We start from the raw sequence: 17,611 nt of genomic DNA on the forward strand, positions 1-17,611 counted from the left end.
TTTGGGTGAAAGATTCCTGGTTTCCGAGACAGGATAATGCATTGATGCAGCTACTGTTTCCTGTTTGGGTATGAGTTGGTTTAACTCATACATAAAATACATTAAATACATAGGGGATTTGTTTTGAGAATCTAGATGGCTTTATTGGCATCATGAGAGTGACGATCTGTGAAATACGTCTTCCATCCCATCCCTTTGGTATCTTGATTACATTTCACATTTGCTTCTTACTGGCGTCTGCCCTTCTGAGAACTTATTAACTTTTTTAGGAAAATAGGACAGATGATGCAGGCTAATCCTGCAGATGCTGACGAGCAGTTGCAGAAACAGTTTCTCTATGGGGTACATCAGTCAGGCAGAGCATCTTCCAGCCTGTCAGAGAGCTGTGGCAGATCCCAGCTTTCATTGTAGCAAAATCCACAGAGGAAGGAGCAGGTCTCTGTTCTTTTCTAATACAATCTGTCAAAATCAGGGTCTAAAATCTCTTAGTGAAGTGAATCTGTTAGCAGTGGAGGAGAGTCAACTGTTAGTACGTTTACTCATCAGCATTATGTCTATCAATATATCAGGAAGAGAAAGAAGAAAGGAGTGAACACGGGAAGATCCTGCCTGCAGACTGTTCTGCTGTAGCTATGCCAAATTACCTGTTTTCCTTACATAATTTTGTTCTAGCAATCTACTCTCTTCATGTGTATTTAGTAACTTTTTTAATATTGAGGGCTTAGATTGGCAGTTATTGGCATTTTTCCCTGGCCTAACCATTCCAAGCTTTTAATGGCCTGATCAACTAGTTAGATATTACCTTTTCCTGGCTGAGATATTTACACTCTCTTGGACCCTCTTTTTGAAATTCAACCAACAATTTCTTTGGGCTTTCTTTAGAGACAACACTTTTAACAACTTACTCAAGCAGTAGAATAGAGGAAGTGAACTGCAAGTTTTGATAACAGGCCATCTTTATTCGATATTTATTAAAAAGAGATTTATTGTCATGTCTTCCCAATTTAGATTTTTTTTTACCAACCCAGGAGAACTCTGTTTCAAGTTTTTATTTAAAGGAATCTATTCCTTTTTGGCTTTTTTTTTACCTATCATGACTGTCCAACTGAGAGTACACTTTGGTCTCTTAGAAAGAACCATATAATTGCAATTCTCCAGCAAAGCTTTTTTTAAAGTTTCACATTTGTTGCAACTTTTGGCAATATGTTTAAAGCTTTAAACAGTAAGCACACAGACCTTACCAACATATATTTCAGATGGCACGTTGCTTACCAGAGAATGCCATTACTTCTCTATTTTAGTAAGAGAATGGTCAAGAGTTGCCTGCAGTGGATCCATATGAAAAAAGAAAGATGCTTTGTAACTTGATAGTGATTTTATAGGAATTGTGCTTTCCACCTTTATTCCATAAAACCTTCTCCTGCTCCTGTGAGATGGTTCACTGGACAGCACCTTTGGAGAAGGACCCCTAATAGTGTTTGGGCTACTCTGACACATTTGTACTGAGCAATGCAGCATCAGGGAGCAGAGAGTGTAAGTAAACCTTCCAGCTGACCTAAGGAAAAAACCAGTTAAAAATGCAGAGCTTCTGTGCAGTGGACATGCATGTTTACCATGTGCAAATGTTTAAAATAAATCACAAAAAGCTGTTAAGTAACCTTCTTCTGTGTGATGAAATAAGTCAGTACCATTCTGCATCTGCCATGAACTCAGTGATTTTCTGGTTTTCAATGTTTATTAGAACTGCAGCATGAGTAAGATTGTTTTCTGATGGTTTCAGTTAAAAATTCAGAAAGGAAAATAATGACATAGATGGCTCAATTATGATGAATTTTTGTCAAAAAATAATTATGAGAGCTAACAAAAATTACATAGTTCAGAATACAGAGTGTACTGTTTTGAGTGAACTGATAGAAAGTAATTTGCAAAAGAGATTAAGGGATTATCAATATTGTAAATGATGAACAATAGCTTTTACGTTGCACTGTTTTCTAAATGTATTTTTTTAAATAAGCAGCTTTCTATTTGATAGAATGCCAACTAATTTTAGTCTAGAAATCTTCTATAATCAAGATTTAATATAGAATCTTAATTTCTATTCTGTTTTTATTATTGATTAGGATCAAAGCATTTCGAACCCTCCAAGAAGCTCTCAAGTGCAACTTTGAGCACTGGCAAATATGGGAGAACTATCTTCTCACCAGTACAGATGTTGGAGAGTTTTCAGAGGCAATTAAAGCTTATCACCGGCTCATGGACTTAAGAGAAAAGTACAAGGATACACAGGTCAGGAAGTTTTCATATTTAGTCATCTTATATGTTCAGTACTTTTTCTTCTGAGACAGAGAGAGATTGCTGATAGCTACTGATAGTGGTATCAGTAATGACAGTATGCATACCAGTGAAGTTATGTTGGCAAGTGATTTAATTTTTGGAGATTTGTACTGTAAGAATAAATGTTTAAAATAAAAATGGACAAAACCAAAAACCTTTGCATCCTGATTGCAGATTGCAGACTTCTTCAAAGGACAAGCCCTGCAGTTTTAAGATCTATTTTTATATGAAACACTATGCATAACTCCCTCTTTCCATATTGTTCCCACATGTCTCAGTATCAGAAATAATATAAATTATTTAGTTTAAAAAAAGGTAATCTTTTTCCATGTGTTTGAAAATTCCACAAATGAGCCTCTGAAAGTAAATTGAATGCATTAAAATCATAACATTGATTCTTAATAACCAGAATAAAGAAAAATAGAAGAGGTATTTTTTGCTCATCTTTCACTGTAGTTCAGTTAAGTTCAGTTAAGTTTTGTGTTTGTAAATGTACGCTCTCGACAAAATCCAGAGAACCTACTTGAACAGCTTCAGCTGTGACGTTACCTTGCCTGAAACCAGGTTCTGATTCAAGGAGTGTTCTGTACACTCAGTGAAAACAGCAAGGTGAATCTGAAAGGCAAGCCAAAGAATCTCTTAAGCATAGTAGTGAAACACCTTCAAAATCCCTTGCAAACTTAACAGATCCGGTTTAAAAGCTTACGGGTTCTTAGGGAGATTGTGTATAGTACCAGGGTAAGAGGAACCAGCTGCTGCTGGTCATGGAACCCGGGCGTACCTTTTGGTTTTTTGTCCCATAAAAAATAACTTTCCTGGATCTTGTGAATTTGAGTCCAGTGATGAGTAGAGAGAACAGACAGACAGAATTAGTTACGATTGTGGAAACATCTCGTTTGTTCATGGGAGACAGAACACTTTTTTCAGAATAGTTTTTAATAACAAGTTGTATGTGACTGCAGTACTTACTACTATAAAGCCAATCATGCACAGGATAACATTCTATCTTAATAAAATCTTTTAGGTTTGATATAGCTAACATTAAAGGTCTTACTCTCTTTGCACTAAAAAATGTCTATGGAAAATAGTCTTTAAGTGATAAGGATTAGTGTGTTTTACAGCTACAGTATTGTAGTACTGGTAGGGCCTGTCATGGAACATCTTGTAGATGGTTGGCTTTTTTCAATGAATTTTTTTCTCAATTGTTAGTTTAAATAGCATTTCTAGGGGTGGTGTACTGTATTATTTTAAACAGATTGACAGCTGACTAGGAATAGAACCTTCTACATGTATTTGCCCATTTTAAATATTTTTAGATGATACAGACTCCTATTACTGTTATTCATCAGATTCTATGTAGTATATTTTGTTAAAATATTTGGGGATATTGCTTGCGCTAAATTTCTATTTTTGTTGTATAACTCATTTGTCATCTTGTTCTCATTTAACTTTTATCATTTTTACAGAAGCATATATATGCTCTCCTTCCTACATTTTTTTTCATCCTAATTTTAACTTTGACTTCTGATATGTGAAGTGTTTTATGGGTTTCATTGTAACTTGTAATACAGTTTCCTCAATTAGAAGGATTTTACTGTTTTGCCAAGAAAAACCTCAGAGCCTCATTAAAGAATTTCAGAAAGACTTTAATCAATTTTCTTACAAGGAAGAGAAGAGCATTTCTGTAGCAAAACAAAAAAGCATATAAAAATAAAAGCTTGTGCTGAGATTGTTTACAGAGCTCACGATTAATTGCTAAGCCTCTCCAGTTTGCCAACTGGATTGTTTTAGACATCATCAGTATAACTGCCTTGTGCAATTGTGTTTTAGCAATGTAAAATCATAAGCATGAGTACATGGAAACCTACACCTTTGTTTCCATGCAGCATAGTATGATCTTCTCTCAGGTTATATTTAGTATTTGTAGTCATCATAGATTTTTATTGACAGACTACTAAGCTAGATGGCATAGTGGTGAGAAAGAAGGTAGGAATTGAAATAAAATAAATATCCGTGAAACTGAAAGAAACAAGTTGAGTTATCCATTCTGGTTCTTTGTGAAAACAGAAAGCCAGTGACTAATTGCTTTTAGCATAATCATTGTTGCAGAATACCCCTTGTGAGACTGAATGCATCAATTACAAGTATGCAATTGAAGATATAATTCGAAATGTCCTTGATTTCTGTAGTTACATCAGACTATTTCAGAATAGTATGAAGTCATATTTTTAAAAATCGCTAATTTCTTCTAATAACAGTAAAGCATTCAGGTCTTCATGTAGAATTTCTGTTAGGCCGTTGGTGTCTTTTTTCACACTCTTCTGAGTACAGAAGACCTGGGAAAATTTGCTTCTAAGCTATTCTAGTAATTTAACAATGTCATGAGGCTTGAAGATATGTATGTACAGATTCTGCAGACAGAATTGAACGCTAAAGGGCTCTTTATAAAGAAGAAACAATGCAATAGAATATTACAACAAAGGACATAGTTTCAAAGGTCTCAATTTCCTAGCATTCCACATACATGTTAAAAGCATGCCTTTTTACCTTCCCTCCTTACTGGTTCTTAAAATTCTTCACACTTCCATATTTCTTTTAATGTTCATGAACCTCCTGAGAAATATACCTGGAAAACCTTTAATATACATGTTATGTAATAACATGCGAAGGCTCACTGAATTATCTGTAGTTTCCACTGGTAGACCAGTCACTAAAAAGTACCCAAGGAAAAAGCCTTACTTGTTGTAATCATCAATTTAGTCTCTGAATTATTAGTATGAGGTAGTAAATATACCTGAAACATTTTTGCAACTGCTCATCATACTACTTTTTGTCACATGCGTGAGGCAGTCAACCTTTTTTACTTGGAAAGTTGCAGTTTGGTGAATAACAAAGCTATTTTGTGGGTGGAAAAGCTGTGTTGATGCACTGCTTCAGAAACCAAGTCTTCATCATGTGCTGACAAAGAATACAAATGCAGAAGTATGGACAAAGCGTTCCACTTTGCAGTTCTGTGTTTTTCAGGTTCTAGCAAAGTTTTTCTCTTAAGCTCTACATTAAGTAACATCCTCGTTTCAGTGGTTTGTGTTGCCAAACCGTTTCTAACAAAAGGCCACAAGGACATGTTCCAAGGGATTTTGAAAAGCGGGGGTAGGAATTAAAAATTTCTGGAGCTCTGTTTCTTTTAAGTGGCTCACTAATGACAATTATCTTTATTTTAAAACCTTTCATTTGGAAGGGGTGCAGGGAGGGCTCACAGACTGCAGATTTGTTGTTTTGGATCTGGTGTCTGAGGGTTTTCTTCTTTCTTGAGCACTGTCAAGTTTGATTAGTATTAGGGAAGCTTCTAAAAATGGTTTGACCAAGAGAATTTTTATATGAAAGGAGTTGTTTGGAGAACAATTGTGAAATGAGATTAACTGGTGACAATCACAGCATTTATAAATTATTTGGTTTGTTTTGAAGGTTTTGTCTTGTGGTGTCTTTTGTTCAGTTTTTTAGTGAACACACATTATTTACAAAAGCAAAGGAGAAGGAGGAATGCAGATAGTGTGATGTCATACTAAACACAAACCCTGCTCAGTGGTCATATGGAACCCAGTTCATTAAAAGAGACATGAAAAAAACCCAAATGAACAAATAAACAAAAAACGCTCTACTGCTTGTTTGAGATCCTGGGTAACAGAGCATTGCTTTAGTAGTTTAGTATATATGGCAGTTCAAAATTTCTCAAAGATACAAATTTTAATACTTAGGACAACCATCTAAAATGGAAAGCTCTGCTACAGTGCTAAATACTTTTTGATGATTAGGACAATTCACTTGCAGTTTGAAATAACTTCATTTAAGAACTGGGCACAACCAAGCATTAATGATTCATTACTGTTTAATGGGCCCTTTAATCCAGGTTTTGACACTAGTTTCATTTTCACTGCTGTAGTGCTAAAGCTTACACGGAAAAAGGAGATGGATTGTTACGATGAAAGTGTAAGCAAAGCCAGAACTCTATGAGAATACGGATAATTTTTCAGTTGCTAAATCCTACTGACTAAGGAAATTTTTTTCTTCATGTGCAACCAAAATATCATTGGCTCTAAAACTTTTTATGACTACACATGATGTTTATGCGAAGTAACTTTTTTGACTTTGAGTAAATATTTTGTTAAACTGACAAGTCATACATCTATGTATGAATCCTCAGGACCAGTTCTTGTTCCTTGTCAAAAGAGAACACAGTTGAATATTTCTTCTTACACCTCTTTTTTTTTTTTATTACAATGCTGTAGTAATGGAAATATCAACACTTGTTGGTGTTTTGCTAAGACCTGATTCATTTAATAATGGGGTTTCGCCCCTCATTCCGAATCATTAATATAATATGAATTTCAGAACTTTGGGACTATTAATAGTTGATCATATTTTCTATTATCTAAAGTGACTCATAAGAGCACTAGAAAATAAAAGAAAGAACAGCCAGATTGTCATATAATTTTATAAAGGCTATAAGCTGCTGTTATGGTTTTGGCAGGGAAAAGGGAGGAAGTCTTTAGCTGATGTACAGATGCTACTATGATATTGTATCATCTGTGAAAAGATACCAGGTAGATGTATAATTATTTTCACTTTTCCTATTACATGTATTTATTAATAACAGTTTCTGCCTTTTTGATTGATTTGGGTTGTTCTGTCAAAGATTTCCTGTATCTGATAAAAACTTACTATTTTTGGGGATGCATTGTAATTCAGTCGTTCTATAGAAGAAAAATTGGTTTAGGAAATGACATACCACAAATGCTAAACTGCATATGTTTGAATTTTAAGTGTAATATACTTAGATACTGTCATAATTTTTATATTGTTTTCTGCCAGTGAATTGCATCTTGATTTGTGAGGATGAACCCCATCCTGCTTTTACTAGAGCAGTGGTATGTTTCTGTGGTTTGTGACTAATCACAGGTCATCTTTGACATTCATTTTATTACTATCTTGATATTAATATTGCTATTGATGTGATTTCATTGTAAGTATTAGTATCACATGGACAAAAATGTTGAAACATTAAAGTTGCCAAATGACAGACACACAAGTTAGGAAGTACCAGTATGAAGGTGTTTGTGTGACTTTTACTGGCCTATCTTCAATGCATGCCTCATGAGACTTTCATTTTGTTTTTATCCTTATTTCTTCCCCAGTCTCTGTGTCTCATGCATTTCACAGAACAGGTGTTACTCACTTAATAAGCCACAGCTTTTCTGGGTTTTATTTTCTTCTAATTCACCACGTCTCAATTTACATGTGCAGTTTCTCATTTTATTGAGAAGGAACTGAGGCAAAGTGAAACTGCTTTCTAATTTTCAGTGTCCAGTTTGGGACATGAAGACTCACAATTTTTCCAGGGACACCTGGTATTATGTAGCATTTCATACATGCAAAACCAAGCTCCCATTGAGTTCACCAGCAGCTACACATGCTTGTAAAAGAGTTTGATGGAACTGACTTGGCTAGTAATTTACCAGAAGTGCATTATAAACAGAGATTCCCAAGGTGATATTCAGTTACATTTCAGTTTCCATCTTACCCACTGTACATCTTTCACTTTCTGCAGGTAGTTAAATAGAGGTCCTGTAAGCAACAATGTCTTCCATTACCTGAATTAATTTGATTCAGCCTCTTTACTCATCTTTTTAGAACTGTATTATGAGATGAAATTATCTTTTGGATGCTGCCAGAATTCCTATACCATTGCTTGTCACACAAGCCTGTTCAGGTAACCCAAAATTCTGCCTTAGGTCTTTGACCTCTTTATATTCACCAACATAGAATCTTATAGATGAGATTTTTAATCAGTTGAATTACTCCGTTAATAATGTATTTCTAAGTAAATTCTCTACTTGTCATATGGTACTATATTTGTATTTTTACTGAACCATTAGGAGGGACCAAATATGCCATTATATATATTGATGTTGATTTGAGTTGAAATAAAAACTCTCTCCTACCGCTTTTTTAAGGTGCTGGCTATTCTGGTCAGAGCAGTAGTGGATGGTATGGCAGATCGTGCTGGAGATGCAGCAAGTGGATTGAAGGGAAAATTGCAAGAGCTCTTGGGCAGGGTCACTTCACGAGTAACAAATGATGGGGCCATCTGGAGACTTTATGCCCAACTTTATGGAAATGGAGAGAATGATAATGGGGAAGATATTGAAAAGGTAAATGTGTTGTGAGGTATAACTTTTTACACTTCTGATAGAAACCTTCTGTTTTCTAACAAACTGTAGTGCTTGCTATAGTAAAACATGCTCTTGTTCCAGACGTACTTTGCTTTAGTGTTTTTATAAGCTCATTTTCTGCTTTTCATGTTCCTACAGCACACATTTTTGTTACAACAGGAGCAAGATGTTTTACATCAGTTTTTGTGCATTAAAAAAAAAAATCTCTTTTTTTCCCCAGCGTTTCATTTTCAAGCATCTCATAGCATATGTCCTGGATTTGTATTCTGAAACTTCTGTTGGCAACAATCTAATGTCTGTAATCTAATGGTGGTGTGGGTTTGGGGGGTTTTTTTAATTGGAATCTTTGATTCTGGAGACAAGATATTACAACTTCTGAAAAAAAAATGGGTCTTAAAAGCATGATCCAGTGGCAGCATAAGCCATCTGTATTCTACTTTGCAATCAGTAAGGGAAAATGCATTTAAAATACTCTATACTACAGTTGGAGTTCCCAGATTAAAAAATGTTTTGGCCTTAATTAGCTTAAAATGGAATTAAATAACAGTATTCATTCTGTTGAACCATTGGTTTCTCTTTACCTGTTGCTGGTTTTGCTATATTAACTTCTATCTCTTGTCCTTATTGCTTCCTAGGGAGTCAAATTGATTGCATTTCCAAAGTAACCACTCTGCACTGCTAGGAGTGTTTATTTTGTTGCATGCTTGAATGTGCTTTGCGTTTGATATTAAATTTCCAAAATTCAAATAGCTTTGCACACTCCAAAAATACTTACGGGTTGTCAGATCTTCACTGAAGCTGAAAATACGCAAGGTTGGCTTCAGTATGTGTTCCCTAAGCAGGGTATGCCTTTGGCCTAGGCAAAAATGTCTGTCTAGAGGATTGCATGTTGCTTGATGTCAGGCATATTAGGAAGATGGTTGGGCCTACAAATTGTATGACTGTGGGCTTTAGCTTAAAATAATTTGGGCCATACTCGTTGTCTTTTTGTGCTTTGCCCTGCGAAAAGCCTTGTTTTGTCATTGCTACTGTCTATCTCCAATTCTTACCTTTTTTCCTTCCCTCTTTTTCTTTACAGCTGAAGTAAAAGGGATTTGGCCTACTTAGAATTCAGAAATACAGACACTGCAATATCCTGTAATATATCCTCAAACTCTTACTCAGACATGCAAAGGAGTAGAGGCCCTGTCTATACTATAAATGTAATAATTTCAGAATCTGGTTACATCACAGTATTTTTTACTAACCGAGTTAAAAACGTGGTTTCAATTTGTAGAGTAGACAGGACTTAAACTGTGTTTCCTAATCAGACTGGTTATGGAACATGCTTACAGCCCCTGCAAGACAGAATGATGTTTATAAATACTTAAGGTGTGCTTGCGTGTGTATCTAAATATCCTGGTATGACGGTACCATAGATACAGACCATGAGAGAGCAAAACTGCCTACAGCCACAGTATACATTAATTTACAGTGTAAAAAGTTGTTTTCAAAACGCTGAATAATCACTGATTTCTGATATCATATTATGAAGTAAAAATTATAAAACCAGTATTTGTTTGCTTCACTGCCGTAGGCACCATCATGTGTCAGTCAGATATTCAGTGCATATAGCTGTCTATAGAAAAATTCTAGATGTAGAGTTGCGGTTTTCCACCCACATTTATAATGCAAAAGTTCAATGAATTCTGAAAGGACCCTATTTACTGTATTGTGGCATCATAAGACAAAGATATGGAAGAGATCTTTAATAGTGTCGTGTACCTCCTTACAAATGTAGGGTTTGACCTTTACTCCATACTCTTCTATTCTGCACCTTATATAGTGCAGGTTTAATTATATTTAACCAATTTAGTTCCTCACATTGCATTTGAAAGAGCAATCTTGTATGCCTGGCTATTGTAAAGGGTGGCTTGGTTGTTTTTTTTTTTTAATTTTCTGCTCTGCTGCTATAGCTGATGCCACATGAATCACTAGACTACATTTACAATTCGCAGCAAGGCTCTGTAAATTGAATCAAAGTCAGACAAGGTTTACAAGTTAGGAGTGTAAAACTGCTGAAGTGTTGAGTTTGTGGGGGTTTTATTTTTTTTTCTTTACCTTAGCATATATTTACTCTCATGCTTCAGTGTATCTGAACTGCCACCTCATTCAGTACTTCTCTCTTCCCTATGCTGAATGCAGTCCAGTCCACACCTTTCCCACCAAGGAATCTTTCCAACCTTCAAGTTTCCTGCTGATACATACCAAGGCTATGAAACCCCTCTGTTCCTTGAACTTTCCCCAGCTCATAACTGTTTCCTTTCAGGATAAATCTAGGTTCCAGAAGTGCAAACAAACAGCTCATAAGACTTTGAATTCTTTCCCCTCCCTGACATCTGTCAGCAAACCCCCCTCATTTGCTGCTCTGACTCAGACATGTGCAGACTGAAATCAGACTGCTGTAAAAACTGTTGTTCCTTCTCTTGGAAGTTCTTACCTCTGCTGGCCAGAACTGCTACCAGTTATAACCTAGATTGTTATGAAAAAAAATATATAATTCACTCTAGTTTGACTTAATATCCCTTTACCACAATTTACAAAAGCATGAGTGGTTCAGTCCCCTGTGCCATAGTGATTGAAACTCCAGTGGGAGAGAGAGAGTAGAAGCTTCTGGGGTGACACCCCACAAATTCAGAAGTCTTTATTGTGCTCATGTGTATGTACCACACTGAAAATTTGTTATTCTTTTATATGATATTTAAACTCTTCAAAAAGATAACTGGAGAGTTTTCATTGAACCAAGCCATGCATGTAGCTTCTGGTATATATTTGTTTCACGTTTTTGATGCTGTAGAAAGAAAACAAAACTCTAAAACAGAAACTAATTTCTTTTGCTTAAGTTTTTCTTTTTTTTTTTTCTTTGATGGGACCCTCCTTCTGTATTGTGTACATTTATTTTTCCTGTTCACACTGAGACCAGAGCAGTTAGGCAGCTAATAGCTGCGTCTGTAAAATATATTATTTGCCAAGAATACATACACAGGAAGAAAGCTTTGATGTATTCAGTTATAATTTTTTTAGGTACAAATTTGCTATTTGAAGTGTGAATGCAAGTATTTTTCTGTTTTTCATGTGCATTTAATTATGATGAGTTGGCAAACATGGGTCACATCCATCAGTCTAGACAGATTTTTAAAAGATAAGAATTAGACACGTTACTTTATATGCCACTCATACTTGAGATGCAATATTGGTGAAGAACATCTGTGTTACAGCTGGCGCTTAACTGTTGCAGAGAAGGACAGTACTCCAACTCACAGGAAATCAAGCATAGTAAAGATACACTCATTTTCCAGGTTGACCATTAATTTCATAGATACTCAAAACTAAAGTAGTCTTCTAGTTTGTTTTCTCACATATTGATATTTTTTTTTCCTCTTCACAGTCACTGCAGTGTCTCACTAAAGCACATAAATGTGAAATTCAATCAAGTGATTGGGAGAAAGATGTTTCTTCTTTTAAGGAGGTGGTAAAAGGAGCCATAGAGATTGCACATGGTATGTTCACCTGAAAAGAAATGTCATTACTCATGAATAGTGTAACAAATATTTATTAAGCTTAGTGGCAAAATAATATTCTCCTTTACCCATTACATTTATTCCTACTATTGGGAGTCCTGTAACAGAGAGTATCATCCTGATAGTGCAGACAAAAATATACTTGGAATGAGGCAGAAATTGTGTAGGGTGAGTCAGTAAACATATGACTGGTAATCATGGAATCAATTAATTTCATGATCTAGCAACTTCATAATGCAAGGGAAACTGCATCTGCAGTTCATCTCAGTCCTCAGATATTCACATAAGTTGTTAGATTGAATGTGCCAGTCAGGAGATGGATGAGACTTCGACTTAGTAAGATTACTCACTGTTTTGTGATATTTATGTTTAAGAAGGATGCATATACCTGTTGAGTTTAGAGTTATCTTCTTAAAATTACTTGGCACTTTTTTTCTTCATGTCTCTTTTTGGGGATTTTACATTTAAAAATTGCCTATGGAGGGTATCAAGATCTTTAAATGTTTTTGTTTAAAGATTATTGCTGGAATGATAATTCTTTTTTGTTTTGGGGTCCTTCTGTATTTGGATTCTAGTGGCTATAAAATGCAGTAAGAACAAATCTAATCATCAGGAAGCTTTGCAGATACTTTCTTCAGCTCGGCTCAACTTACGTGGCTTGTCATCCAAAGCAAAGGTAGGAATGTTTGAAAGGTAGGAATTTTTGTTTGAAAGCTAGGAATCTTTGTTCTGTTGCCAGAAATCATTTCTCTGTTTTGAATCAATTACAGATCAAATAATACCTGCCTATCTCAGTGCACCATCAGGTGGATATTCATCTCTATGCTGTTAAGGATTCCAGTTTTAAGTAAACTTTTATTTCCCTTCTTCCTGCTGGGCTTTGACTGAAATAAGTTTAAGAGGCAGCATTGACATTTTGGAGTAAGTTAGAATATTGCCTAAAGTGTTGGGCAAACCGATCTGAGCATTTGAAAGAAATCAGTCATTTCAAAGACCTACTTTTTCTGTGAGTGGTCATGGGAGAGGCAGGGCAGTCTCAGAAAGAGTGGATCTAAACCTGCAGAAAGAATCAAAATGTGTCAGAACTACTGTGTGTCACTTAGAAGTGTTTTAAAAAGAGTTATTTATTAAAAGATAGAACTCATTACCCTACCAATTCAGATATTAATTACTTGGAAATTGTCATCATATTTGAATCATCTGTTTTCATTCAAAATACACTTCATGTCTTAAAGAGGGATTCTTCCTGCCTGTGGAGGGGGGTTAGCGATTGTGAATTATAGAGCATAAGTTTTATAACATGTGCTTGTGTTACAAAGTCTTGATTAATCATCAGTGTGCTAAACTTGGTTCATTCTCTTTTAAGTCCTTTAATTTTAAGGATAAAAGCCTAGGAAAGTTACATAAGCAGACACAAGCTGAATCTGTAACTCTGCTTTTAGATACTGGCATAGGTATGACTTTGGAATGTGTTGAAAAAAGCCACAACTTATGTTTTGGTGTGACTCACAAAATATATTTTGATTTTGGTTTTTTTTTAAGTGCATAGACTGAGTATTACTGTACAGAAAACAAGACTATGTGACATAAATTATAAGAATGCAAGTATAGATAGTTTATATTATGAAAGATCATGCAGTATCTGAAAGATAAGGAATGCATGAGTCTAGTAAATTGTACTCTTAATTTCTGAAGGCACTAATAAAGAGAACATCTATACTATTGGCAGATAATGCTGCCTCTAAGTTCTATGGTACTTCTCAGAAAACTGACATGTTAGAGATTAAGCTGTTTATATGACATCAGTGTTTTTGTATCCCTTTCAAGATGCCATCTTATTTTTAATTTGAAGTCATATTGAATTTTCAAAGTGTGTTGTAGTTCAAAAACTCAGTCATCTTCTGTCAGTTCCAATGAACAAACAGTTTAGCACTGTTTACGCCTGTCCAAGCTTGACTGTAGCATCTCCTTTTGCTGCCCTGTGAGTCAATATGAGCATGGGATTTTTTTTCAGTTTTTCTTTTAATAGAGAAAAGCACTTAAAAATGGGCTAAGAGCAGACTCACTAGTTAAGATTTCAGAAGAAATAAAAGAACAGTGAAAGTAACTTTTAAAAGATAAAATTCCAAAATGTTGTAGTCAGTGCATGCAATTGGAACAAATCAGTAGTTTTTTTAACAGGTGAAACAATGTTGCTGCTCAGACTTCTTGCCTTTCTTGGGCTCTCCATCTTTGACATTTGAGCTCTGGTGTTGTGCCGGACTGGCAAATGCATCCCCAGTCTGCAACTCAAAAATATGTTGTTCATGGGCTTCTTTCTATATAGAGCCTTCTGGGCAGCCACATGCTGTGGCCCTTGCCCCCATGCAGCATTTGGATCTGACAGGTGGGGTCTGTGAAAAAGAGAAAGGTTATGGAGATGTATCCTAAGTGCATGAAATGTGGGTACTGTTTTGGGGAAACATGGGGCACAAAGCCCAAAGAATGGTGGTGCATGAAACTTCCCCAGGCTGTCTGGATGAATAGATCTCTTTAACTGGAGGGGAGGGGGGGCAGAACAAGTAATTATATTATGCTGATTTATTTAGCTGTCTTAGTCAGAAAGAACCAAATTTTTCTATCATGTTCCCAGTGTGAGATTTTGGGGCTGAAAGTCAGAAGAGTTTCTGTACTTGTAGCGGGAACATGTTCCTATTGTTATGTAAGATGTTCCTTTCTTTGGTGACAACACTGTTTTGGGGCACATTGAAAACCTTGGTTCAAGCCTTTTAAGAACATTTTTGTGTGTATGCGTATCTTTATTGTCCCATTATGCTTTGATGATATAATGATGTACAGATGTACTCCAGAGCAACTTTTCTTTTCTTGGTTTGTTTTTCTCTCTAAATGTAGGCTTTTTGTTGTATGTAGTCAAATGAAGTGTGAATCACTCTCCCTTTACATAATAAAGGGGAAATGTATGTTTGGGTGTCACCCCTTCCCCATGTTTTTGTGGAGTGATACCTCAGGCAGCCTCAATATTAGTTGAGTCAAATTAGTTGAGTTCTGGTCTTGCAGTAGCAACATGTTCAGGTGCCGCATGCACAAAACTCCCGTCAGAGCTTGCATATCTCGAGGCTTTAGACCAGCCATGTAACAGTCCTCTCCCTTGCTTTTTCTGTGAATAGATGATGATTATGATTGCTCACAAGTTAGCTGCTTTTTTTTTGTCTTCAAGAACAATTTTTTTTTATTTTTCTGTAGTGTTTTGTTTTCTCTTTTATAACTTAATTACGCGCAGGTGAATGTCTCCACCCATGCATGTCTGGACATCAAATGTCAAAAAGTATTTATTTGAGAGTTTAGAGAAAATTATGCAACAAAATATGACACTGGGAAAAATGGTCATTAAAGTTCACAACTAATTTATCCGCAGATGGGCTTGTAAACTGCAGTGACAGTATGTTTTGAGTTTCATGAAAAATGTCCTTTACTTTCAACGGAATCAGGAGCCAGCATAGGTGTGAGAAATATCTCTAATTAAAATTTTGGAGACAGCCAAATAAAGTGAAACAAAGAACTTTATTAACACCGTGCTGGGTGCACCGGACTCGTGACCAAACCACTGTCTTGCTCCTCCCATGCCAAGCCTCGCTCTTTTCTTCCTTAAAAGGTGATATAGTCTTCTTCTTGCAGTCCACTGGTTGTTTTAACCAACCTACCAAGTTGTTTCCCTGCCCCTGGCCACATGATCCCTTGGTCCCAGTGAGCCCAGACTGGTCTTACTGCCTTTCATACTTTCCGACCACCTTCACACCATAACTGTAAGCAACAGTAAGTAACTGTAAGCAGCCCTGTAGCGGAACAGTGAGCAGCTCACCAGTCCTTGGCCACAAAATGGCTCCCCAACTCCCCAGATAAAATGACCTCCAGGTAACTCCACATGAGGCAACCATGGAAACCCCTGCTTGTAATAAAACCGTCCTATTCATTTCCTACAATAGGCAGTCAGGTCAGAACAGAAACCCAGTGTCCACAGGAGGATTCATCCCCTTTGGCAGAATATCAGATGTGTGACACAGCTTTCAGGTCTCTATATGAGTATGTGTGTGCACCTTCTGTTAATTATCCACAAAATAGCCTTTTATTAGAGAGAGGTACCATCGTAGTTAGCAAAAATATGAAAGGCAGTATAGTGGTGATGAGCTTCCTGTATTCTGTCTCTACACTGAAATAGAGAAACTGTATGTATTTATTTATAAAGTACTTATAAGTATTTCTTTTTGTCATGCAGCAACTTTTCATAGACGTAACAAGTAATGAGGTTCACAGTGAGATAGCTGATGAAGTGGCAGCTATGGACAACATGATTGCTGAACTTCAGGAACTGAGCAACCAACTGAGAGACCAGTGCTGACATATGGACCAGATTTCGTGACAGGAGGACAATAATGACATGTTTCTTTTGCCACTGCTTTTGCTGATGAAATGGTAGCAGTTCTCAGACAACAACACTCGCAATAAACATTTTTCTGTACAGTGCTGTTGTTGCAGTCAGCTTTCTTCAGAGTTCAGTCTGCCTAAGATTCTTTCTCTTCTGGCTATGCTGTCTGACAAAGTTGCATGTTCCTCAGCCCTAGATTTTCTGGAAGAGAGCTACTGGTATTTGTAAGGCGATTATGGAGGATTAGTTCCGCCTGCATCTCACCCAGGCACTGGGATGCCACAGGATGCCCCACCCAGGTTGCCCTGAGGGAGGAGGGCAGGTGCTGGGCTGGAGGGATGGAGAAGCATCCCTCCTCAGCAGAGGTGGGAGCTGAGCTCAGCTTACTGCCTGCTGTGGGGGCTGTGGGCAGGGCTGGGGCCTGAGGTGGCTCGGTAAGTTGTCCTGGCACTTTCCAGTTTAATTTGGTGTTAATTAATTACAGGGTGGGAGTGGGGTCCTGAGAGCAAGAACTGAATCTTTTTTGTTATTCTTGTAATACAGTCGAAGTGGCAGGCTGTTTGTTGCATTAGGATTTACAAACATATTACTTAAAGCAGTATTGGTTTATTCAAATATACATAACTTTTGTTCCATGAGCAATAGACTGGCACTTCATTTGGGCTTTTTATAGGCATGGCGATTTTCCCACTGACACAGCAATAAAACTGCAGTCTAATCTAAAATATTTAAATCTGACTAGACCTTAGTGAGTTATTTTCATCTAGATGGTTTTACATGGTTTCATTTTTAAGCATCTTTGCTACTACTCTGCTTAAAATTGCTTTTTTTTTCAGAGTTTTCCAGAAACCTGTGCAAAATAATTTCCTCACTTACATGGTTTTAGCTTGCTCTTCCCTTCACAAGAATGATGCAGTCTCCAAAAATATGGTTATCTGTATTCTGGATTTGTACAGTCTGTGGTATGGGCTGTTACTGAATGGTAAGAATATTCTCCCTGAAGAGAAAAGTCAGAAGGTACAAGGAAACCAAACAATTAATTGGATTTGAAGCACCAGTAAATG

General features: G+C 36.5%; 1 protein-coding gene across 2 annotated transcripts in view; it reads left to right on the top strand.

The window, feature by feature from the left end:
* Positions 1–17,280, top strand: part of TTC27 (tetratricopeptide repeat domain 27) — a 125,613-nt gene extending 108,333 nt beyond the window's left edge. For both annotated transcript variants that reach the window (XM_027735142.2, XM_039389477.1), the window contains 5 exons: positions 2,121–2,286; positions 8,346–8,543; positions 11,992–12,103; positions 12,700–12,800; positions 16,398–17,280. In XM_027735142.2, the coding sequence (XP_027590943.1) occupies positions 2,121–2,286; positions 8,346–8,543; positions 11,992–12,103; positions 12,700–12,800; positions 16,398–16,520 (700 nt within the window). In that variant the 3' untranslated portion in view covers positions 16,521–17,280. The remainder of the gene's footprint in view (positions 1–2,120; positions 2,287–8,345; positions 8,544–11,991; positions 12,104–12,699; positions 12,801–16,397) is intronic.
* Positions 17,281–17,611: the final 331 nt, after the last annotated feature.

The sequence above is a fragment of the Pipra filicauda genome, unplaced genomic scaffold, assembly GCF_003945595.2.
Source record: "Pipra filicauda isolate LSUMZ 115617 unplaced genomic scaffold, ASM394559v2 scaffold72_size3293161_pilon, whole genome shotgun sequence".
Taxonomy (NCBI): Eukaryota; Metazoa; Chordata; class Aves; order Passeriformes; family Pipridae; genus Pipra; species Pipra filicauda.